The 26,177-nt window shown below is 44.2% G+C and overlaps 1 protein-coding gene across 1 annotated transcript in view; it reads right to left on the bottom strand.

Moving 5' to 3' along the window:
* Nucleotides 1–26,177, bottom strand: part of LDLRAD3 (low density lipoprotein receptor class A domain containing 3) — a 333,665-nt gene that overhangs the window by 124,149 nt on the left and 183,339 nt on the right. The window contains exons 3-4 of the mRNA XM_006864896.1: nucleotides 23,595–23,720; nucleotides 5,915–6,049 (exon numbers count right to left, since the gene is read on the bottom strand). Coding sequence (XP_006864958.1) covers nucleotides 5,915–6,049; nucleotides 23,595–23,720 — 261 coding nt within the window. The remainder of the gene's footprint in view (nucleotides 1–5,914; nucleotides 6,050–23,594; nucleotides 23,721–26,177) is intronic.

The raw sequence follows: 26,177 nt of genomic DNA, 5'->3' as shown, positions 1-26,177 counted from the left end.
CAGCTCCCTCTCTTTCCAAACCCACTCTCTTGGCTCCAGACACTCTGAATTTCTGTCTTTAAATATGCTCTTACCTCTGGCTACATGCCGAGACCCAAGCTTGTGACTGGGTTCCTTTTTATTTATCCTTAAAGACTGAACAGAGATTTCACTTCTCTGCAGCCATGCTATATTCTCCCAGGAAAAAGGTCATTCCTCGCCTGTCCCTTCTCCCAAGGGACATTGTTCATCCTGATACTGCAGCATTTATCACACTTTGGGGGAATTACCTGTAGGGAATTATGTTTCTTCCTCACAAGAATGCAAACAACTTTGATCTGGTCTACCTTTACATTTCTTCCAGTACTTCCAAGGGGCCAGGCACTACCATGCATTCCAGATGATCTGCATATGGGTAACACATTGGGAAGAAGCTGTAGAGGAAACAAGCATGTGTATTCTGGTGGGATGGGGACCACAAGCAACCCATGGAGGTGTCAGTGTTCCCTGCAGACAGCTGTGCAGAGAGTTACAGGGAGCCAGCAAGCCCCACACTCGATCCCGTGGCCCTAAAACATGGTCCACCCATTTCTAGAGGAGACCCACTGTGCCAGAAGTCCAGATCCTGGAAGGATGGAGGCAGGGTCCAGGGAAGGGAAGGAGCAGTGAGATGTGCACAAGACAAGGATGGGACACTCTGAAACAAACAACCCAGCAACTCTGAAGATTACCACAGTAGCTACAAGATCAAGAAGTTGGTACAGAGTCATCCTGACTTTCTTCTAAATGATGGGCATTTTAGAGCTTTTCCAACTCCTGCTGCAGGGGCTCAAGGAGAGGAAGTGTCCATGATGCAAACAACTCAATTACTAAGAAGAAAACTCCACAGGTACCAAAAGGCAGCAATCAATCTCCCTCAACCTCCTTCTGTTTCTGCGACTGAAGTCAGCATTTCTGCCTTTTCCAGACCTATTGCGCTCTCACACTCTTAGATTACAAGTGGGGAAAAGGCTTCCACAGCCCTCCTGCTAAACTTACCTCCACCAGTCTTATTCTCAGCAAATCTCAATGAATTATTTAAGGGTGATGTGCAGTGTCCACATATGTCGTGAGACTACCGATCACCCATCAAACTCTACGCAGTGAGTTTGGGTTGGAGCCCCTGCACTCAGACTTCTGTGTTGTGTGTTTTCATGATTTTTGTTGTTGTTGCTTTGTTTGCTTTTTTAAAAATGTTTTATTGTGAATTATGTGAAGTTTACATGGAAGAACATTAGTTTTACATTCATCCTATCATATATTGTTTCATTGCCATGGTTACAATCCCCTCCATGCATCATCAACCAACCAAAGGGTATACCCTGCAAGCCTGCCCACCCCCGGTCATCAGCACACAGCCCTTTCTCCCTCTCTGGGTCTAGAGTCCCCAGCCACTCCATCTCTCCATGTCATCGTCTCTGCCTCCATCTCTGGCATCACTGCTTCTCTGGGTAGGGTCCCGCTCTCTGCTCTTCTCCCTTGATGGTCCCAGGGACCTCCGTTCCTCAACTGCAAAGTCAATCACTCCCCTCCTTTTGCTACAAAACGTCCACCTTTACATTTCCAACCCTCACAGTCAGTCCTGATAACAATTATTTACTATTGTATCACAAGAGACCTATCCCCATCTCCTTTCATCAGCCCCACCTAGACAGATTCGATACTACTCAGTGGAGAGTCTATCTCCCTCTGCGCCCTCTGGATCTAGGTTCCCTCTTGAAACTTGTAAGCCAGTTATTTCCTGCCTTTGTAGCCTCCCATTTTGGGTAGCCAATGTCCAAGTTGTCCATCCCTGTTTACTCTGTGTATGGAGGGGGTGGGAATGATCCTCGCTCTAAAGATTTGTTCTCTCTTTTGAGTTACTGCATCCATAGGTGTAGGTCAAGTTCATCAAATTGTATCAGATTACTCTTTTTTTCCTCTTCTTTCTTCTTCTAGTTGAGCTCTGATCATCCAGCCATTGAAGCCAGGTCAAGTGGGTACTATCTGCAAGTGTGAGTTGTTTGCTTTCAATACAAAGCTCTTTTCAACTTATTCTTCAAAAGCAAAGTTAAGACTAGCACTTGTCTCATATCACACCCTCCACGATTTCTCTGGAAATGATCTTGGACTGCTCAGTCCGCTGGCTTCATTTTTCAGCAGAAAGCAAACGTCTCTCCCAAGTACAGAAGCTCCTTTCACTCTCAATGACCCAGGCGAGTGGGGGGGGGGGGGTATGCAACAGCAGGGCCAAAGGCAAGCAGAGGTGGAAAATGACAGAGCAATGATGCACGTTCCCCAAATTAGGATCCCCAGGGTGACTTGCCGTGGGTTACTGCTACCCCTCGTCACTCTGGTCTACTGTAGCATCGAGTCTGGTGATTATAACTTCAAGTACTTTCTGAAGTCACCACACACACACACACACACACACACACACACGGCTCTACAGGGTTCGGCTGGGCCTGAGCCCAGGCTACAGGGCTGGGTCCTGGTTTCGCATCACCCTGGACCTATATCTCCCAGAACATGCTCTTCTAGCCACACACCAAGCCCATTTCAAGCTTCTGTTCTTGTCACGTCACCTAACACTCTACCAGCCAGAGGAAACTCAGAATGCAAGGGACAGGGAAGTTTACTCTGGTCACACACAAGACATGGATGGGGAGGCAGGGAAGAATGAGAAACAAACGTACTTGATGGGCAGGAGACAGAGGATCATTTCCTGAATGGACCATATCGTGGGGGAAGGCATGGGAGCCACCCATGAATTGTTGGCTCCTTTGCCCAGCAGCTACAAGGGCCTTCTTCTTAGGTTCCCTAAATTCTCAGGTTTACTTCAGGGCTGTCCCTAATTCCTTGTGCCTGTAGCCATTTATCTCTTCACAGTAAATCCAGGCTCCAGCTCTCTGTCAGCCTGACACTGGCTAATTAGGTCAGCTAGGGCATGACACTGGAGCCGGAAAGACCCAAGTAGATTCTCCTGAGGTGCCTGGAGAAGTTGATGGACTTAATCATGGCTTTAAGGCAGCGTGGAGGGTTTCTGACTCCATTGATTCTAGTTCCTAGGCTGCTGTGGAGACAGAGTGAAGAATGCTTTTATACCAAACACAGAAAACAAGCATATCAAAATAGAACCTAGGAGCGCTCCTCAGGCCCAGCCATGACTCTGTTGTGTATTGTCCCAACTCAAAGCGACCCTAGAGGGCAGAACAGAACTGTCCCAGGGGGGTTCCTACGTCATAATCTTTACGAGAGCAGATTTCTAGGTCTTTCCTTTCTCCTTGGAGCTACTAAATGGGCTCAAACCACCAACTTTTTGATTAGTGGTTGAGCACTTAGCCACTGTACCACCAAGTTCCCTAGCATGATTCTGCCAACTCCATACAGCAGGCCAACCAGCACCTCTCCCTACCAAGGGATTCTCCCTCAGCATCTTATCAATCGTGGAACGCAGCTGCCAGAGAGCCTCAGTTCACTTTGCTTTCTCATTCTGACCAGCCTCTCCTCGGCTCCTGTTTCTGCTGTTGCACTGAGCCCACTGCTGGGCTGATGTCTGCACGCAGCCCCAATGTGGCTTATTGAGAATGACCAGCTACCCACAGACATGAATGTCTACATAAACACACACAGTCGCTGTCTGCTGCTGGTGAGGTGCCAAACTTCATGGCTATCTTTCCCAATTCTCCTCAGGCCTTATCACCAGGATACAGGAAGCAACACTGAAAAAGTGCAACCTAACTGCCAAAACACTCAACTAACTCTCCTGGCATTGGTGGCTTGTTCAGAAGCTTAACTTCTAAGTGTCCCTCATGTGGTGGGAAGGTGGACAGGCATCTGTATGCTCTCTTTTTATTCAAAGAAAGCTTGAGCACAGAGGGAGAATATATATCCGTCTTTATACTCAGCTACCCCCATGAGCTCACAGAAGTAAGGGTTGGATGGACTGCCTAGAATTCTTGGTTCTAGGTTAGTGCTAACCAGATGGTAGTGTGATGGAGGGAGGGACGTCTGTTTGTACGTCAGAACACCTGAGTTCCTATCTTGACTACAGCACTTACAGGATGGGGGGCCTTGGCCAAGACCACTCTGTGTTCCTCAGATTCTGCATCTGGAAAATAGGGGACGGTAACGGGCATTTATTCACAAAAGGATCTGTGCAGATTAAATAGGAAAGTAAAATGTATAAAATGAATGCTGCCCTGACTCTGGGGTCCAGGGTCCTTGATCTTCTTGATACTAGCCCAGAAATATGTCCTGTGGTCCTCCTCTTACTCCCAGGTCTTTCTGTCTTCCAGCTCGTAACTCTTCATGGATCTTTACTTATGATTTCACAAGACAAAAGTCTCTTCTCTTCTCCTTGCCTTCCCTTCCCCTGCTCCTCCTTTTCTAGGTGGTTCCAACAGTTAACACACTTGGCTACGATGTGAAAAGTTCAAGTTCACTCACATGCACACTGGAAGAAAAGCCTGATGATCATCTTCTAAAAAATCGCAGATGTACTCTCATGTGGCCGTGATTTGAAGCCAGAGCCAGACACACACACACGCATGTGTGTATGTATGCGTGTATGTATGTATGAATGTGTGTGTATTTGTGTGTGTGTGTGTGTGTGTCACAGCTTCTGTATCTCTAGAGAACAAAACAATGATCTACTCTCACCAGTGGTCTATGAAAGACCCTTGAATATGAACAAAGCAGTGGTCTGTTCATTCATTCATCCAGTCATTCTTGCTAATATGCCCCAGTCAGACGAAAGCTGCTGACATCTAACTAAATGGTACTCCCCTATCAAGTGAGCTCTGCACATATGACTCACCCAGTTAGCCATCATTCTCTTCACTTTTCTTTTGACATTTTTATTAAAGTTATAAATTGCATGAAAGATTTTTGGATAATGTTGTTGTTAAGTGTTGTTGAGTCATTTCCAACTCATAGTGGCTCTGTATAAGGTTTCCAAGGAGCAGCTGGTAGGTTTGAACTGCCAACCTTGTGGTTTGCAGTGCAGTGCTTCTCCTACTGGACTTCTTATTGAATGATAGTCAACATGAAATCTACTACATACAAATACCAGTTTATAACACTAGAAATACATAGTTTTTCGGATGCTTTAAAATGGACATGCATTTTAAAATCTTAGTGTTTTTTCCTAATCATTGAAGGACTATATGATCTGAGTAAAGAATTTTGACAGAGAGTTCTGGCCTTCCCCCACACATTCTAACTTCTAAATCCCCAACAAAAGCACATTCTTCCATCCCTTAGCTGCATCCTTCAACTTCAAAAACTCAGCAGCAACATCAAGAGTCCTAACATGAACAGACAATTCACACAAGAGGAAATGGATGTAAACAAAAACATGGGGGAAAACGCTCAGCTTCACTCATCATCAGAGAAACAGAAATTAAAACATTTGAGAAGCTATCATTCTACTTCTACTAAATTAGCGAAATACAAAACAAAACCAAGTAGAACACCCAAGAATGCCTTTGCTGCTACCGCACAGACAACATGAGCATACCGTCAACGGAAATGTTCAAACGACTGTCTGGTGAGGAGGAGCTGGGAACCACAAGATGCTTCTGCTCGGTAGGGTTGATACTCTGGAAAGACTCTAATGAAAAGCAGGAATTGACAAGCCCCTGACAACGCAGCAATTTCGAGACCCACAAGATAGCAACATGGAATGCAGCTGGAGCAACTTATGATTTTGAAGGAAAACATACACGATATATAATACATAGGAAATTGTGACCACTAAAACCATACAAATGCGTGTACCCACATGCGCGAGGGCTATGGGGTAAAGAGCCAGAGTGAACACTGATGTCCCGCCTGGCGGGTGGGTGCTTTCTTCCTTTCAGTGTAACTGTGATGCTGAGCTGTGATTATTTTTTAGAGCTTGAGAGGCTCCTACCTTGAGAACTTTCACAGTTTTCCTCGTCACTGTTGTCTTGACAGTTGTTTTGCCCATCGCAAATGAAACTCTTGTCAATGCAGAGGCCGTTCTTGCAGTGGAAGCGGGCAGTGGAGCAAAGCAGGGGATTTGCTGCTGTGAAGGGAAAACACAACAAATCATCAGGAAGGCCAGCAAGTTCCTTGAGGGACCAGGGAATGCCTTAGCCCAGGTGTGTCCCACTCAGGAGGCTGGTGGTTCACCATTCAAGATGGCGACTCAATCTCCATCGTGGGAAATTGGCCAACCAGTGACTGAGTTAGGCAAGACTTACTCTACCCCATGTCTTCTCCCAAGTCACCGTGCTAGAGCCTTGTCATCATACCAGCATGGCTAGAGGTCAATGCCTCACTCTTAGCAGTCAACTTCTAGACTGGCCAGCAGTTCACATCTGGAACAAAAGTGAACTTCTTCTAGAAGTAAGCGGTAAATGGTGGATGGCAGAAAATAACAGCAAAAAGGCAAAGTCAGAACGAGTAGCTGAGCTGAGGATCCATGCACCTTCTTCACCCAGTGAGTAAAGACATATGTGATTTGTCCCAAGAGCCACATAAATCTTTCTATAGTTTACTTAACAATGCACCAGGCTCTTAATTACTCACCTATCTTCTGGCTCACCAAGGTTAACTCAGTGGTCTAGATTTCTTCTTTGCAATCAAAAAACAAGTCCAGGAATCCAGGGGACCAGTGGCCATTTCCTGAGTAGCTTCCATTTGAGACTATCCATTCTAAGTACTTTTAGGGATGTCAACTCAAAAATACACATATGGTCTTTTCTTTCGAGGAACAGTGTGACAACTAGCTAGTGTAAGGTCAGTACAATGTTACCCAACAACAAATAGGCATATCTCCACATGACAACCAGAATCTCCACCGCATAATCCTTACAGCACGATTCAAACTAGGCTCATCCCGGAGCTCTGACAGCAATAAATGAAGGAGCAATAATAAATAAAGTTTGCCTTTTATTAGCAGAGTAATCTTGTGCAAACCACTTCATCCCTTTGAGCCTTGGTCTCTCTGTTAACAGACAGGACTGGCTATATAGCTTACAGGGTCCAGTGCAAACTGAAAAGAGGTAGGGGCCATTTTTCAAAAGCAGAGGCTACAACTGAGCACTGGGCCCCTCCTAAGCACAAGGCCCTGGGGGACTACACTGACAATATATCGAGGGAGTCAGCTCTGCCATTTACAGCATCCAATGAGATGGCATGTGAGAAGCTGTGGCATACAAAGTCTAACCCATACCACTGGTCAGTGGGATGTTAGACAAGCTCCCCTAGGTATGTCTGCCTTGGTCCCACGTGCCTCAAGGAGAAAGAGTATCTTCGATCTCAGGTAAGGAGCTCAACCCCTGCCTGCCTTACATGTAGTGGGATGTACATCTGACAGGGGCACCAACGCCAGCACAGATTGCTACAGGATCAGGGACAAGGCAGCTCAGGTATCTCTTGGTCTTTCTCAACCACAAGATGGCAGCTGTAACCTATCCTCCCTGCACGCTTCACAGTGAACAGCTAGACACACAGACCACTGCGGCAGGAGTTCGTAAACTACACAAAACGATGTCAATCCAGAGACATTGGGGATTCGGTGGTAGAATTCATGCAATCCATGCAGGAGACTCAGGTTCGATTCCAGGTCAACACATTTCATGCACGGCCACCACTGTGTGCTGCTGCGATGCTGAACAGGTTCCAGCAGAGTTTCCAGACTAAGACAGACTAGAAAGACCTGGTGATCTACTCCCTGAATCAGCCAGTGGACACCAGTTGGCTCCATCACGGGGACAGCATCATGGAGACAGCACAGAACCAGGCATCCTTTTGTTCTGTTGTGCATGGCGTCACCATGAGTCAGGGGACAACTCGATGGCAACTGACAACAACATGTAAACCCAAAGAGCTGGAGTTTGATTTGAAGCATCAGAGGAGAGAGAAGGATGTGGAAGCCAGCTGTCCACATTTTGAGGATAATGAACTGGTGCAAAATTTAACAAAAGCAGTGTGGCCTGCAAACGGAAGTTTCAATTCTTTAAATTGCTGTGGGCTAGAGAATGCCTCAACTTGATCAAGCTGAAACCAAGGCCTGACCAGCCAAAATCCAAACAGTGAAACCCCAAACCACAAATCATGTTTGTTTTCTGTCCATGGCAGCATTCCAAACCTTATGCCTATCATTCTCCCCCCTTGTGACCACAACTTCCATGGGCCCTCTTGGGGTCACATCTACACATCCAAAGCATCAGTAACAATCAACTCACTCAAACTGGCAGCTTTGGACAGGCAGTCTGGTTTCTCCAGGATGGGGGACAGGGGTGTTTAGCAAGCTTATGTGAACACCCTGGGAGGGTAGGCTGGCTGGATCAGACTGCTGCCATGAGTTTGCTTTTGCCTGAGTCTTGATCCTGCCAACCTCACACATGTCCCTACGAACAAAGTCATATACATGTGTGCATGTATGCATGTATCAACTAAGACGAACTATAAAACACAGCTCAGATTTTTTAAAACATCCTGACAGTAAAAGCCAAGTTGCAGACTTCTTTTAATACACATAACAAACTAAGCACTAGTTGCCAGACTATGTAAAGAATTCCTACAAATCAAAAGGGAAAAAGACAAAGAAGTCAGGCAAAGGATGTGGCCAGGTAATTCACAGAACAGAAATGACAAGGACCAATAAATCTTGGAAAGAATGTTGTGAATTTCACAGGTAATGAAGTGTCATGTTACAAGTAGCAGGCTCACCAAACTTAAGGTTTTAAAATACCAAGCTGTTGGCAAGGATATAGAGACAAAGAACGTGAGTGGGAGTACAAATTAGTAAATCCACCTTGGATCAATTTAGTAATATCTAGAGTACAGGAGTCCTGGTGTAGCATTGTAGGATAAGCACTGGACTCTATCCATGAGGTCAGGGATTCAAACCCAACAGCAGCTCCTCGGAAATACTACTGTATTAAGTGCCATCATATCGGTTCCGACTCACAGTGGCCCTGTATAGGGTTTCTGAGGAGTGGCTGGTGTGTTTGAACTGCTGACCATGTGGTTCGCAGTCTAGTACTGACTATACAGAGCTACACCAGGACACACTATCTGACGAAACTGACTTGACTGCACTTAATACAGTAAATTTCAGTGCACATACCGTGTAACCCAGCGATTTTACTTCTAGCTGTATACTTGAGAGACCAAATACCAACTGCTGTCAGTTCATTCCAGCTCATGATGACTCCGTGTGTAGCAGAGTGGAATTGGTTTTCAGTGACTGATTTTGGGGAGTCACTAACTCACCAGGCCTTTTGTCCAAGAAGGCTTTGGGTGAACTCTGACCTTCAACCTTTCCATTACAACCTGAACCCTTTACCATTTACATCACTAAGGATTCAGTGTTCTACTGAGATGGCTGAAAACGTGCACAAGAAAACATGTACAATATTGATTCATGGAACATAAAGTCTTAAATAAAAACATTAGGAACAACACAAATATCCACCCAGGGGACAACAGATTCAACTTATTATATTGCTGGAGTCCCAGGGTGGAGCAAATGGTTAACACACTTGGATGCTCATGGACAGGCTGAAGTTTTGAGTCCACCCAGAAGAGCCTTGGGAGAAAGGTCTGACCCTCTACCTTCCAAAAGCACCAACCACTGAAAACCCTATGGAGTCTCTGAAATGCACGGGGTTGCCAGGATTCAGAGTAAATTCGAGACTCAACAACAAGTCTGAATCCTAGCGACACCATGCGTGCTGGAGAACTGTGCTCCATCAAGTTTGTTTTTACAGTGGGATACTCCACAGCAGGGATAAATTTTCCGTGAAGAGTCATTGGGTTAGTCTTATAAGCTGGCTAGCCATTCCACGTTTGTATCTGTATTCAACTCCGCTCATGTTGTACAAAGTAGTCAAAAAACAGGTCAACTTCAATTGTGAATAACTGTTAGCAAGATTAATTGTGATTGTCACAACTGTAATTGTAGGAGACATATAACTAAAATGAGGGAGTAGGTAATCTTTCGTTTCAGGAGTAGATGATCCCAGGACCATCAGGAAGGAAGAGCAGGAGTGGAGCGGGCGATCCTACCTAGAAAAACAGCGACAGCAGAGACGGTGTCTGTGTGCCTGCAGGCAGGAAGCTGGCTGCCAGAACGTGTCCTTTGGATATCTCAATGAATACATATATTTTTGTTTTGTAAGTGTACATCAAATATTTTTGCCTTGCTCATTTATGAAATATAAAATGTAAATGAGAAGCCACAGGGAGGAAGCGGGATAAATGTTGCTGCAGGGAGGGGATTGTAGTCACTGAGATGAAACAAGGCAAATGCTTTGCTGAAAACAGAGCTGATGATCTTGTCTGTAAACCTTCACCCAACCCACAATAAAAAATTAAAAAAAAAAAAAAAGGGTCCACAGAGAAGATGGCTATATTTCATTACAATGTAATTTCCATCATTCTCACCCCCTCCACACACAGAGTAGACAGGGAAGGGCAACTTGGACATTGGCTACCCAAAATGGGGGGTGGGGGGCTACAAAGGCAAGAAGTGACTGGCTTACAAGCTTTTAAGAGGGAACCTAGATCCAGAGGGCCTGGAGGAAGGTAGAATCTCCAGTAGGTAGTATTCAATCTGACTAGGTGGGGCTGATGCAACGAAATGCAGACGGGTCTCTTGTGATACAATAGTGAATAATTGTTATCAGGACTGATTGTGAGGGTTGGAAATGTAAAGGTAGACATTTTATAGCAAGGAGGGGAGTGATTAACTTTTCAGTCTAGGAGCAGAGGTCCCTAGGACCATCAAGGGAGAAGAGCAGACAGCAGGACCCTACCCAGAGAAGCAGTGATGCCTGAAACGGAGCCAGATATGATGATGTGGAGCGATGGAGCAGCTGGAGACTCTAGACCCAGAGAGGGAGAGCGACTGTGTGCTGAAGACCTGGGGGGCACGGGGGAAGGATTGCATGGAGGGGATTGTAACCATGGCAATGAGACGATATATGATAGAATGTAAAACTAATGTTCTCCCATGTGGACTGTCACATAATTTACAATAAATCATTTAAGAAAAAAAAAAAACAAACATAATTTCCAAAAACGGTGGTGAGATGAATTTTGTCAATGGGTGTAGGTTTGTCACAGCAGAGAAAACTGAATGCAGTAGAATCATGATGACATCTGATCAATGCAATGTTGAGTGAGCAAAGGAAGTTAAAGAAGACCACATATAGTGCTGAGTCACTTATAGGAAGGGCTGCATATTATTGATGGGTGTAAATACATATACTGAATGAATTAAAATATGCACGGGGGAGGGGGAAACACCACCAAGTTCAGAGGATGAGGTCTCAGGAGAGAGAAGAAAAGGATAGGATCGAGAGATCAAATTGTATTAGGTTATACAATTTGGACTTTTCACCAGCCGCTCCTTGGAACCCATATACAGGGTCGCTATGGGTCACAACCGACTCAATGGCACTCAACAACAACAACAAAGGAAATCTGGTGTTAATCTTGTTATTTAAAAAAAATCAAAATTAAATAAGGCAATCCAGTAACACTGTTAAAACAGAGGAAACATGGGTGTGCATTTGATCGTGTATGACTTTTTCTTTTCATTATGTTTGAAAAACGGCTAAAACTTGCAGTTTGTTGTTGCTGCTGCTGCAGAGAGGTCGATTCTGAGTCATGGAGACGTTATAGGACAGAAGCCAACTGCCCTAGGCTCTGATCTTAAGGGGAGCGTGATGGCTCCATACAATAAGCACTGGACTGTGAACCACAAGGTCCACAGTTTGAGTCCAACAACCGCTCCACGGGTGAAAGATGAGGCTCTCTGCTCCTGTTAGGATTTAGTCTCGGAAACCCTATACAGGGCCACTATGAGGAAGCAGACTGACACATCTTTCTCCCCCAGAGCCATAGGTGGATTTGAACATTGGATTTTTACATTAGCAGTTGAGCGCTTAACCATTGTGCCACCAAAGTTCCTTTTTAAGTGTTGGCTGCCAGAAATTTTTCAGTAATTACCCACTTTCTTTGCCTATACTCGTCCACCTCACAATTCTCTCAGGCCCGCAAACACCTGTTTTAGTACTTCACATTTTTGTGCACAGGTGTTCATAATATCATAAACTTGTAAGCACAATACTTAGGATTTCTGCGTTATCAATGCCTCCCTGGAAAACACTGAGCAGAGAAACAGAGGTAGAAGATGTTGCAGTAACATTCCCCAAACCAAGCCAATGAAACTGAACCAAGGAAAAGGCCTCCGAACCATCACAACACAAATCACAATGTTCATACTCTTCCAAGGCCAGGAGCCTGCCTCCTCAGCATTCACATCCTCAGGGTCTATTGATTCTCTGTTTATGTAAATTTCAACAATCTTTGTATTCCGGTTCCCTAGGACACAGCAAATTAGAAGGCAGAGGGGACTCGGCTTGCCACCCTGCAGACACACTGGCAAAAAGAAATAAAAGCAAATAGCTATGGGAGGAGACAGAAAGGCTATTAAAAACAATACCTTATGACTTCCAAGAGCATAGCTGTCTGGGATAGTTTTAAAAGAGATTAGAAAGTTCTAAAAAGATGACTGTATTTTAGCCTGGTCTAAAAATTTTGTATTTCTAACAATGACCCCGAACTCAAGATTATAGCAAGATGCAATATATCTGAGAGAGATTCCGGCCAGAAATGGTTCTCACAGACAGATGTTCTCAGTATCAGGAATACTCACTTAACCAGAAGGATTTGTCTTTCCCAAAGCCCCTGACAAGTGAAGTAGCTGTACTACTGCATTTCTTCCCAGACGGCTACCAGATATTTACTCTAACCCGTGAAATTTCAGGTCAAGAGAACACAGGACTATGGTGGACCAAAGCTGGAGACTCTGGTGGTCAGTGGTCAAATCTAGAGTCTAGACTGTCAGCAGGAAATGCTCAGGAAAACACTCATAAACTGGCTAGGAACTCTTGCCATGACATTATGTCCTGGTATTTTAGAGCAATATTTGTTATTAGCTGCCCTCAAGTGCCTGGTCCCATGTCATCTTCATCAGCCCATTGTTGCAACTATGCATTTTGGCATTTTGAATAACTTCTAAACTAACGGGGTTCCTCTTCCAGCACTGTTGTTGTTGTTGTTGTTGAGTGCCATTGAGTCGGTACCGACCCATAGCTACCCTATGCACAGCAGAACAAAACACTGCCCGATCCTGGGCCAACCTCACTGCTGTTGCCACGCTTGAGTCCATTGATGCTGCCACTTGGCCAGTCCATCTCATTGGGGGCTCTTCCTCTTTTTCTCTGACCCTCCACCTTACCAAACATGATATCCTTCTTCAATGACTGGTCCCTCCTGACAATATGTCCAAAGTATGAGAGACGAAGTTAGGCCATCTTGGCCTCCAAGGAGCACTCTGGCTGCACTTGTTCCAAAACGGATCTACTGGTTCTTTTGGCAGCCCATGGCACTTTCAATATTCTCCTCCAACACCGTAACTCAAAAGCATCAATTCTTCTACGGTCTTCCTTATTCACTGTCCAGCTTTCGCATGCATATGAGATTATTGAAAATACCATGGTTTGGGTCAGGTGTACCTTAGTCCTCAAGCTGACATCTTTGCTCTTCAACACTTTAAAAAGGTCTTGTGTAGCAGATTTGCCTAATGCAATTCGTTGTCTGATCTCTTGATTGCTGCTTCCGTGAGTGTTGATAGTTGATCCAAGAAGAATGAAGTCCTTGACAATTTCAATCTTTTCTCCATTGATAAGAATGTTGTTTATTGGTCCATATTTACTGGACAATATTCTAGTATGATCCATAGGGTTTTCATTGACTAATTTTCAGAAGTGGATTATCACGCTGTTCTTCCTAGTCTTAGTCTGGAAGATCTGCTGAAACCTGCCCACCATGGGTGACCCTGCAGGTATTTGAAATACCAGTGGCTTAGCTGCCAGTATCATAGCAACACACAAGCCACCACAGTACGACAAACTGACAGATAGGTGGCAGATTAGCAATAGCTAATGTGCTCCAGATGTATGTTTTCTTTGTCCTTGAAAATTTTATTTTTTACTCAATTAACTAGGGAAAGAAACATTGTCTTTTACAATATTTATTTCAACAGGGATGGAAAAAATTGTCTGCAGAGTTAATTTCAAAAACTCAAGTGTAGGCTCAAAAGCTCCCTAGTTACTGTTACCACAAGAAACCCAGGGTTCTACAGATCTCTTTCCCAACCCACAATACCCAGGAAAGAGACACATCTCTCCTTGCCAGAGGGACAGAGGAATGAGTTAGGGTAAATACTTAGTGGCTAAGCATGCTGGTAGCATTTATTACAACCACATCAGAAGGAAAGGACCAAGGGACCACCGTGGTCCCCAATAGCAACTGACCAGCTTCAAGACAGAAAATGAAGCAATCGGTTTCCAGCAGGACTGATGAAATGTCCCCTTTAAATTATTCAAAGTGGGTGAAGTTGACTCTTTCACCTCTCAGGGCTCCTGACAAAACACGTTGAGAAACTCTGGTCACCAGCCCCAACAGTCCCATCTGTTCCTCCATGTCACACTGCTTACACGGAGCACCCTAACCTCATGGCCTTCCTGGCTTCCCAGCCTGGTCTTCCTGGAAACCAAGCAACTGAGAGAGACAGAGCTGCACCAAGACTCCTCAGATCCAGGGCAGAGGGCGCCAGAGACAGTAAGCATGCTCTCTGTACAAAGAATCCACTGCCTTAAGGAGCTCTGCTCACTCCCCTTTTGGCCTGGAAAAAGCTAGCAGCCCTGACCTTTACAAAGAAAAGCCAGTTTGTCTCCAGGGTTTTGCCTTTCTTTCAGAGTCCATTCAACCAAGGCAATGGGGTCCTGGCTTCCTTCCTAAGCAGCCTGTGGCCCACGGAGACAGAATGTGATGAGTGTGCATATTGCTGTAAGAAAAAAAAAAAAAATCAGTATAGCACACTTTATGAAAATACCTGAGGGAGGGGAAAGGAGCATAGTTGGCATCTCAACTTTGTCACTTAGCAACCTGGGTATTTAATGTCTCTATGTCTCCATTTTCTGAACTATAAAAAGAGGGTAATATGAAATCAGATGTGCAAAGCATATAGAAATGTGTCAGTTAAGTGTTCGGTAAGTTATCAGCTGGGTGATTTCTTATTCCCATACCTCTAGCCTTTCCTGGTCCCTGACCTGAAATGGTCATTTGGACTACATAATAATTTGACTCGCACTCCTTCCTAGGTCCAGGTCCTCCAACTACCCCCACTGGTAAACCCAGAAGGGAATTACCTCGCCCTTCACTGATTCCATGGTACACCCACTGTTAATTCCTGCTGTTGTTGTGAAGTGCTGTTGAGTGGGTTCTGACTCATAGCAAACCTGTGTAGGGTTTCCAAAAAGCGGCTGGTGAGTTTGAACAGCAAACCTTGTGGCTCAAACTGACCTTGCGGCCCAGTACTGTACCCCACAGCTGCGCCACATCAGGACTCCACTATTAGCTCAATATTACAGTTATTTCTGCATGGGTACTTCTGTCTTCCTTGCTTGACTATAATCTGCGTGATGGATACCAAGGTCTGCGTCTGATCCAACTCGTTTCAACCCTTTGCAACTTCCCCCATGCTGTCTGGCACTGAGATTGCAGAAAGAAGGCAGGAGCTGGGGTTAATGGGAATGATGAAACACCTACATACCCCTTGTTGGTATACACTTGAACATTCATATGCTAAGATTACATAATGACTACCCGGGCTGGCTGCCTGTCTTCCTTGTTAAACCTTTTGCTTGACTAGTATTCAATTCATTCATTCAAACGTTTATAGCCTATTTCCTTTTTTTTTTAAAAAAAAAACACTCTATGAGACACTGGAGATCAAATAAAATCCAGTCCCTACTCTAAAAGAGCTTATGTTTTACCAGGAGATACAAACAAGTCAATATGCAATTATGACACAGAGTGATAAGTGCCATTTATTAAGATTGATTTATGATGTGTCAAGTTTAAGCCAAATCATATCACTTGGCACTGTGACTACAGCTGTGAACCACACAAAGCCAGCACAATGTATCAAGGGAAGGGGCCAAATAAGCAAATAAAAATGGTGGTACGTGTTGAGGAGAAGACTAAAGCAGGGGGAAGAGACAGGAAGAGGAGGGGGGAGGGGAAGGGGGGAGGGGGAAGAGAGAGGGCGAGGGGGAGAGGGAGTGGGAGAGGAGAGAACAGAGGTGTAGCTTTTGTACAGTGAACAAGAAGGCCTTATTATCAGGTTGCTTATGGTTAGAGAAGGCCCAGGAACACACAGGACCAGCCAGACCAAGAGCATTGCCCTCTGGAAGGAGGTCAGCCAGTCCAGACCAAGAGCATTGCCCTCTGGAAGCAGGTCAGCCAGCAAGACTTCAAAAGAGTGCTGGGGGAGCAGGAGAGCAAGTTGTCCCCTGTCACTTAGCCCCTTAGACCAGGCGTATGAGGTGCAGCTCCCTGTGGCTGAGGAGTGAGAAGCAAATGTAGAATCAAAGCCGAATGGACAGGAAGAGAGTTGCAGAAGTACCCCAGCACTGGGGGGCTCCAGGAAGGAAAACACTGATCTGCTGGTTAAGCAATTCAGTCATGCTTGGGGCCAGAGGCAGGAATTTGTCAGCAGTGGAAAGGATGGAGTACAAAGACACAGCGGTTGATCTGGGCACAACTATGCAGACACGCTGAAGGCAGTGACAGAAGACAGTTCATCCAGACCTTGCGGACTGAGGGAGGACGGGACAGCTACGCAGGACGTCACCTGCAACCTCTCATGGACATCTGAGCACAGAGAAAAGGAAGAGGCTCAAACACAGCTGAAAGGAGAAAAGAAGAAAAGCAAAGGGCAGCACTCCAGCCAGGCGATATTCTGAAAAAGTGAGACTGGTTCTTATTTATCTTCACCTGTAAGTACAAGACGCATGCACACATTGGGAAAACACACTTCTGTGGACCCAAAGTCTCTCAGTGTAGGACTCTTCAGTCACCTATTAAAGTTGAGACATCACCCAACAGAACCAAAACTTTATTTATCATTCCCTTGTTAATATTTCAAACATATACAAAAACAGAGGCTGCTATAATAAACCCTGGAGTCCTGGTGTGGCACTGTAGGATAAACACCAGACTACGAACTGAAAGGCTGATGGTTCAAACCCACCAGCTGCTCCTCAGAAACCCTGTATAGCAAGGGTGGGGAACCTTTTTTCTGCCAAAATCGATATCATTCAAGGGCCATACAAAATTATCAACTTAAAATTTAGCCTGCTCTTTGGTTGTTCAAATGATTATATATTAGAGTGTTTTTGTATACATCCCCCCAAAACAAAGAAACAAACAAAAAACCAGAGGGGAACAGAAGCAAATATGGTTGAATAATGATGCAAGGAGGAGATCACAACCACTATAATAAAACGATGAGTGTAAAACCAATGTTCTACCATGTAAACTATCACTCAATTCACAATAAAAACTTAAAAATAAATAAATAAATGAGCCTGCTATGTTTGATAAAACATTGAATTTACTCACCCCTACAGTGATGACTGTACGGATTGCTCTGAGTCGGAACCGACTCCATGGCACATAACCACCACCACCACCACGACCATGACCACCACCACCACCACCACTACTGTGGTGGCTAAGGAGCTCTAGTAGCATAGTGGTTACAAGTCGGGCTGCTAACCTCAAGGTCAGCAGTTCGAAACTACTAGCTATTCCACGGGAAAAAGATGAGGCTTTCTGCTCTCGTAAAGATTTACAGCCTTGGAAACCCTGTACAGGGTCGCTATGAGTCAGAACCGACTCCATGGCACACCACAAGGTCGGTGGTTCAAACTCACTAGCCACTTCTCAGAAACACTATGCAGGGGCACTATGAGTCAGAACTGACTCGATGGCACTTAACAACAACAACAATGTGATGGTTGGAACATCGATTGCCTTGGCAGGACCAGATCAAATGATTTAACCGGCTCTATGTATGGCGCTCTGGTAGCATAGTTGTTACGAATCGGGTTGCTAACTCAAGATCAGCAGTTCGAAACTACCAGTAGTTCCATGGGAGAAAAATGAAGCATTCTGCTCCCATAATGATTTACAGCCTCGGAAACCCTGTGCAGGGTCACTATGAGTCAGAACCAACTCCATGGTACTTAACAACAACAAAAATATGTGGCGCTGTGGGCTGATACGTCAGACTGCAGTCGTTTGAACGGCAAGGTCAGTGGTTCAAGCTCACCAACTGCTCCTTAGAAACCCTACACAGGGTCACTATGGGTCAGAATCATCTCAACGGCACTTAACAACAACAATACCGCTGAAAGTTACCCACCCCCACTCTGCTATGAGTTGGGATCGACTCAATAGCACTTCACAACAACAACATAATAGACCCTGCCTCCTGATTTTAATAATTATCAACGCTCTAAAAAGTTGGCTTCAGCTCTCCTCTTCTCAATCTCTTCCCCTAACTGGACTGACTTGAGTCACATTCTAAACACCATGTAATTTCATCTGCGCATGTTTCAGTATGAAAGGATCCTGGGTGATGCTGTGGTTAGCTGCTCAGCTGCTAACCAGAACATCAGCCATTCTGCAGGAGAAAACAGCTGGCTATCTACTCCCACAAAGACTGCTGTTGTTACGAGCCATGGAGTCAGTTCCAACACACAGTGACCCTATGTATAACAGAAGGACACATTGCCGGGTCTTTTACCATCCTCACGGAGTCCTGGTGTGGCACTGTGGGCTAATGTGCCACACTGCAAAGTCGTTTGAACTGCAAGGTCGGAGGTTCAAGCTCACCAGCTGCTCCTTGGAAACCCTATACAGGGTCGCTAAGGATTGGAACCGACTCAACGGCACTTCACAACAACAACAACACAATCACTGTCATTGTCCTGGTTGAGGCCTTTGTTGCAGCCACTAGGTCAACCCAGCTCACTGAGGGGCTTCCTCTTTTTCTTTGACCCTCTACTTTACCAAGCATGATGTCCTTTAACCAGGACTGGTCTCTCCTGGTAACATGTCCAAAGTACATGAGGCAAAGTCTCACCAACTTTGGTTCCAAGCAGCATTCTGGTTGTACTCCTTCCAAGACAAGACTGTTCATTCTTCTGGTGATACTGTTATTAAGGGGCATCGAGTCGTTTCCGACACACAGTGACCCTGTATAGGGTTTCCAAGGAGCAGCTGGTAGGTTTGAAGTGCCAACCTTGTGGTTAACAGGCCAATGTTTATCCTAAAGTGCCACACCGGGACTCTTCTTCTAGTAGTCCATGGTATAGTCCATATTCTTCACCAATTTTATAATTCAAACACATCAATTCTCCTTCTGTCTTCCTTACTCATTCCTTTCTCATCCATGTTAGGTGATTGAAAACAAGACCTAGATTCTCATAAATAATATTCAAAATGTGCAGAACAGAATCCAAAATTACTTGCCAAAGAAATGTCAACTCACATAGGAAAAGAAAATCAAGAGATGGCACTGTCAAGATGACAGAGGTATTGGATCTATCTAACAGTGAGTATTTACTATATAAACTTTCTAGCATACAATCACAAACTCTTTTGAAACAAACAGAAGAACAGAAAGTCTCAGGAGAGAAGCAAGACAGAAAGAAGAGCCAGAGGGATATTTTAGAACTGAATAACTGAAATTTAAAAAAGCATCTCACTGGGCAGGCTTGAAAGAAGACTGAAGACGACAGAGGAATGGATCAGGAACTCTGAAGGCAGTTCAAAGAAATTCTCCAATCTAAACAATAACATGAAAAAAGATTGAGGAAAAATTAACAGAGCTTTAAGGGTCCATGAGGTATGTATTACTAAGGTGATCAGAGTCCCAGAAGCAAAAAAGAAGTAATTTTTTAAAATGTAAGAAATACCTGAAAATGTTCTATGTGTGGCAAAAGACAAAAAAATGATAAATTCAGGAAGCTTAGAGAAGCCTAATCATTACAAATTCAAAGACACCCACATACAAACACACCATAATGTAGCTGCTCAAAACTAAAACCCAAAAAATCTTCAAAGCGACCAGTGACACATGATGCATTATCTATGGGGAAATGATTTGAATGGCTGCCGATTTCTCAAGGGAAGCCATTAAGGTCAGAAGGAAGTAGCACAGTATTTTTAAAGGGATGAAAGAAAAGAACTAAATTTTATGAGCAGTAAGAATATCCTTCAGAAATCAAAGTGAAATAAAAGATATTTTCAAATCAAGAAAAACTAACAGAATTTGCTACCAGCGGTAAAGACAAATGGGAATGAGGGAAAAACAACCGAAATGGGTAGATACGAAGGTAAGTCAAAAAGTAATGCTACTAAGCTCCAATTCATACATGCACAAGTTTATTCCAAATAAAACTTGTTTAAGCACGTCTCTGCAGATGAGTTCTCTGAAGAATACACTTGTCTTAGTCTCATTAGATGCCTTTTGTGTTTAAAGGATACTCTTTGTACCATGGGGGAAAATGATTTAAGGTCAGGGTTAGTATCAGATTTTTAACAAAATTCAAGTGGACATCTTAACCAAATCAACGGAGCTTTATAACAAGTTTACAGGAACACTACTCCACATAAAAAAACACTTGTGGGCTGGATCAAGCTTTTAAAGGAAGGTCACGAAGACCTCAAAGGTGAGTCAAGAGAAGGAAGAACATCCACCTCGATGAATGAAGAAACTGGCTGAAGCTCAGAAATGGGTGGAAGAAAATCATAGAATGACCATTACTGCGATAGTTCCTGAAGTTGGGGGTTTCATGGTTTAACATTTCCAATTTTATGTAAACATCTTGGCCTCAGCATGAAGCTTTTGACTCGATGGGTATCAAAAGCATTGCATAAATATCAGTTACATCCAAGAGTTGTCTTCCCATCGCTCTTTTATGCAAGACTGAAGTTAATGAAGGTGATTTTAGGAAATTAATCATAATCAGGGACAAGTCTTGGGTTTACCAGTATGATCCAGAGAGCAAAGCCCAGCCAAAACAATGGCTTCCCAGGGGATGAGTTGGACCAGTTAAATGAAAGGCAAAAGGTCAGCTCAAAGGGTATGGTGAGTGTCTTTTTTAGAATTCCAAGGGGGTACTCTTCAGAGATTTTTTTAAAGGCCATAAAATAATAAAACAAGAGCTTACTGTGAAATAGTTTTAAGACAACTGAAAACTGCATTGGTGAGAAAAAGGCTAGGAAAATTGCAACCAGGAATTGTTTTCCATCACAATGCACCTGCTCATTATTTGAGGATAGCAAGGTTTGTCCTATGAGAATTTCCTTGGGAAACCTTACTCTATCCACCCTTGTCTTCCCCCTTCAGACTTCTTTTTGTTTCTCAAACACAAACAACATTGAAGAGGAACACAATTTGATCCCCTTTGGGATGCCAGAATGGCAATGTAAATCAGAGCAAAACATCCTTCAGGAAAGGACCAGAGAGATGGGAATACCACCGGCAGAAGTGTACAGACCTTGACAGAAGCTATGCAAAGAAACAACAGCTTCACATTTTGATCTTTTTGCTTAAGAAAGCTTTCTATGAGTTTGTATCAATACTATTTGACTTGCCCTCATACAAACAGACTATCCTTTGGTGTTCTTCAAAATACACGTGAAATTTTAAAGCAAAAATATAACATTGTCTTGTGGGGTTTTAAATGTACACAGGATTTTATAGAAAATTATAATATAAAGAGATCTATTGAGCAATAAGATTTCTACATTGCACTTGAAATAATTCCACAGTATCCTAAGTTGACTGAAAAGACTGATGGGTAGTTTCAGGAATTGTCAGACTAATCCATTTGCTAAAAAGCTCCTCAGCTTTCTACCTAATGGTTTTATAGTCACAAGTATGGAGTCCTTGAGAATTTGACATTCTGATCTGGATAGCGCCCACTTGTGGTGAGGATTCTTCTAAAGGAAAGGAATTTTTAGCAACTCAGTCAGTCCTGAACGTGAGTACTTTGCTCAGGGTACAGTCAAAACGCATGGCTTTTGCTTCTAGAAAGTCTGTCTTTGTTGTTATTTTTGTTGTAATCATCAGCCTATAACAAAATGTTACTCTCCTATTCTTGGAAGGAGCCCTCGTAATGTAGTGGATCACGAGTTCCATGGGATAAAGATGAGGCTTTCTGCTCCCGTAAAGATTTATAGCCTCAGAAACCCTGTATGAGGTCACTGTTATGAGTTGGAACCAAATTAGTGGCCCACCACCACCAATAATGACTATCTAGATTCATGTCTTCATTATTGTTGTTGTTAAGAGCCATTGAGTTGGTTCTGATGCGTAGTGATCAAGTTGGTTCTGACTTACAGTGACAATGTGTGCAACAGAACAAACCACTGCCCAGTCCTGCGTCCTCTTTACAATCATTATTGTTTGAGTCCACTGTTACAGCCACGGTGTCAATCCATCTAAATGAGGGTCTTCTTCTTTTCACTGAACCTACTCCTGTATGGCGCTGTAGGATAAGCACTGGACTGAAAACCACAAATTTGGTGGTTCAAACCCACCAGTTGCTCCTCAGAAACCCTGTACAAGGTGGCTATGAGTAGGAACTGACTCAACAGCACTTATCAACCAATCAACCCACCTGTTTTCAAGTTTGATATCCTATCTCCAGAGACTGGTTCCTCCTGATGTTCAGAGTAAAGGAGATGAAGCTCCATCACCTGTGCTTCTGAGGCGCATTCTGCCAGTATTCCTCCAAGACAGATTTGCTCATTCTTCTGGCAGTCGATGGTATTTTCAATATTTTTTACCAACATCAAAATTCAAAGGCATCAATTATTCAGTCTTCCTTATTCATTGTCCCACTTTCACACGCATATGTGATGATTGAAAATAACTACGGTGCACCTCAATCCGCAAAAAAAAAAAACACCTTAAGAGGTCTTTTGCAACACATTTTTGTTGTTGTTGTTGTGATTAAGTGCTGACTCATAGCGACCCTGTACAGGATTTCCGAGGCTCATCTGTTGTTGTTGTCAGGTGCCATCGAGTCGGAATCGACTCATAGCGACCCCATGCACAGCAGAACGAAACAATGTCCGATCCTGGGCCAACTTCACTACCGCTGTCACACTTGAGTTCATCAATGCCTCCAACCTTTCAGTGAGCAGTCTAGCATATGAGCCATTCACACCACCCAGGCCTTCAGGGAATATTATACAGCAAGTCAAAGGTAAGAGGATGCTCCCAGCCATAGTATGTGCATAACTCATATATAAACATGCTTTTTTTGTTGTTGTTGTTTTAAATACAAAGTAAGGAGGAAAGCAAGCATGTTGGAGTTTGGGATCAGAACGCTAAGCAGACGAAACTGAGTGGGCCTAGAATTGGCTCTGCCACTTACCTGCTATGGAAGCTGGATGAGTTGCATAATTTACTGGGCATAGCAACACCTGCATGTGCATGGTTATTATAAGAAGTGAAAATCAAGCAAGCTCTGGGCCTTTCTTATTAAGGTGAGCATCCTGGCATTCACACAAGAAGGGAGTGACAAAGGACAGAGTCGGGGTGGAAGAGAGACACACAGAGATGAGGGGGCCAGCAGGGAGAGAAGAGGACCCCGGGGTCCGCACTGAACACTCACTGCAGTTTTCTTCATCGCTGCCATCAGGACAGTCCTCAAACCCGTTACAGCGGAAACGACCAATGATGCAGTGAATGCCGCTGACGCAGGGGAAGAAGGTCGGGCCACACTTGGATTTCGCCTTGGCTGCAGGAGGAAACCAAGATGGACAGCAAGCCGTCAGGAGACTAAGACCACTAACGAAATGAGTCCTGCTCGATTTACTTCAAAATCCCTAAAAGTTTCTCACCACCCCTCCCCGCCAGATTCTAAGGTAATAGGCACTGTCCTCTGAGAAGCAGCTAAATCTCTGCTTCAAAAATTCAAAAGAATTGTGAAGCACAGGTCTGGACCACAGAGGGCTGCAATCCAAATGTGACCAACAAAGGCATGAACAGATGAGCGCATGAATACATGGATGATGGATGAGACTTGCTTCTTGAGGTGGCAACGAGTCAAGCAAAAGTCCTTCCCTGACTGTTGGAAGTTGTACAGTTGTAGTCAGAACTGGACTTGTGGTCACCCCATGCACATGGGAACGAAATACTGCCCGGTTCTGCATTGTCCCCAGGATCATCTTGGATCAAAACACTGTGATCCACAGAGTTTTCAATGGCAGATTTTTGGAAATCAATACCACGCCTTTCTTTCTAGTTCCTCTTAATCCGGAAGTTCTGCTGAAACTTGTTCAGTGTCAGAGCAACATACAAGCCTCCACTGACAGGCGGGCAGTGGTTGCAGATGAGTGTGGTGGTTCCCCGTTTGCAGGCAACCATTCTACCATTGCCCCAACAGTGACTGCCACCTGCATTATCCAGGGCTTACTTAAGAGGCATTAGGATTACCTAATTCAGTCCCCCAGCATAAGTATTATCCATGATAATTCACTGTTATTGTTAGTACCGCCACTAGGTTTAGACAGCATTGAAATTTTGATCCCAGAACTGCAAAAAACATTTTTTTTTCTTTTGATTATCAAAGTTAAACTTGCTCACTAAGGCAGACCTCTATAAACTGATGAGCTGGGCTTTCCAGAATATACTATTAGGTGAAAAATGGGAAGAAAAGATGGGGACTGAAAAAAATACACATATTGACATTAGAGACAGACAGAAGCTGTCTGGACAACTCCAATCCATGCTGATGTTTTCAGAAGTGGATCACCACACCTTTCTTCCAAGGTTCCTCTGGGCGAAATGATCACATTCAGATCCCCAAGGGAAAGCAACTCGCGCAAAGTCTCACTGCTGGAAAACCTGGCTTAGAGATTAGTCCTGGACACTCAGAAGCCACCCACTCCTTCACCCAACTCGATTGCACTGCCTCCCTCCCATGGTTGGGACTTCTCTAAACAGAAGCCAGACTCCTGCTCCAAAGAAATTCTTCTTCCGCTCTGGCTGTACAAACAGTTTTAGCAGAGACTGCTGTAACTCCGGCTTAATTTAGTGTGCTGCTAACTAAACCTCCCCGTGGGGTACTGTACTTTCCTGATAATGGTGCTGGCTGCTCTGACCTGTAAGCTCGAGGTATAGGATCAGATCTATGGTAGCATGCCAGGTAACAGGCCCCAGCTAGCATCCCACTCATCTTAAGAGACAGGACCCGTGCACCTCCAAGAAGGAAGGGCCATTGCTTTGGAACAAACAGGCAGTAAATTACCTCCCTGTCCCTGCCACCTGAAACATGCGAACTTTGGCAGCAGCTGATTCACAATCAACAGGGTTGTAAAGCCTGGACGTGCCCAGGTTGAAAACACCCAGATGACTTTATTTCAGCCTGGAACTTCGGTCATGTCTTGGCTCTGATGTGCCTTTCACAAAGCAGAACTCGGGACAGAGGGTCCTGGGTACAAATCCTGACTCTACTATGATGAGCTTGCACAGGTTCCTAAACACTGTTGAGCCTCAGTTTCCTCACCAGTAAATTAGAAGGAATATCTACATTATGGCATTATAGTATGAATTCAGTGAGATAATCTACACAAAAGGTTTAGGAGAAAGATGAGGCTTTCTACTCCTGTAAAGATTTACACCCTCGGAAACCCCGTACAGGGTCACTATGGGTCAGAACCGACTCGATGGCACATAACTACAAATATATATATGTGTGTTTGTGTGTGTGTGTGTGTGTGTGTGTGTGTGTATGTCTATATATATATATGTCTATGTGGAGTCCAGGTCTGGAGCTGTAGGATAAGCTCTGTCAGCAACAATAGCGGTAATGATGATAAATAGTGAATGTATCACCATTAATTGAAAACCTGCCACTCTCTCTGTTGTTGGTAAGTGCCATTGAGTCAGTTCTGACTCATAGCGACCCTGTATAGGGTTTCTGAGGAGTGGATTGGTAGGTTTGAACTGCCAACCTTGTGGTTCAAACCTACCTTTTGGTCCAGTACTTATCCTAGAACACCACACCAGGACTCCTCCTAAACCTTTTGTGTAGTGGTTATAAGTCAAACTGCTAATCTCACAGTCTGCAGTTCAAAACTACCAGCAGTTCTGCAGGAATAAGAGGAGGCTTTCTGTTCCCATAAAGATTTGTTGTTGTTGTCAGGTGCCATCGAGTCGGAACCAACTCATAATGATCCCATGCACAGCAGAA

Source organism: Chrysochloris asiatica, unplaced genomic scaffold, assembly GCF_000296735.1.
Source record: "Chrysochloris asiatica unplaced genomic scaffold, ChrAsi1.0 scaffold00072, whole genome shotgun sequence".
Taxonomy (NCBI): Eukaryota; Metazoa; Chordata; class Mammalia; order Afrosoricida; family Chrysochloridae; genus Chrysochloris; species Chrysochloris asiatica.
The sequence above is the reverse complement of the archived record's forward strand: the minus strand, read 5'-3'. Positions and strand labels throughout refer to the sequence as shown.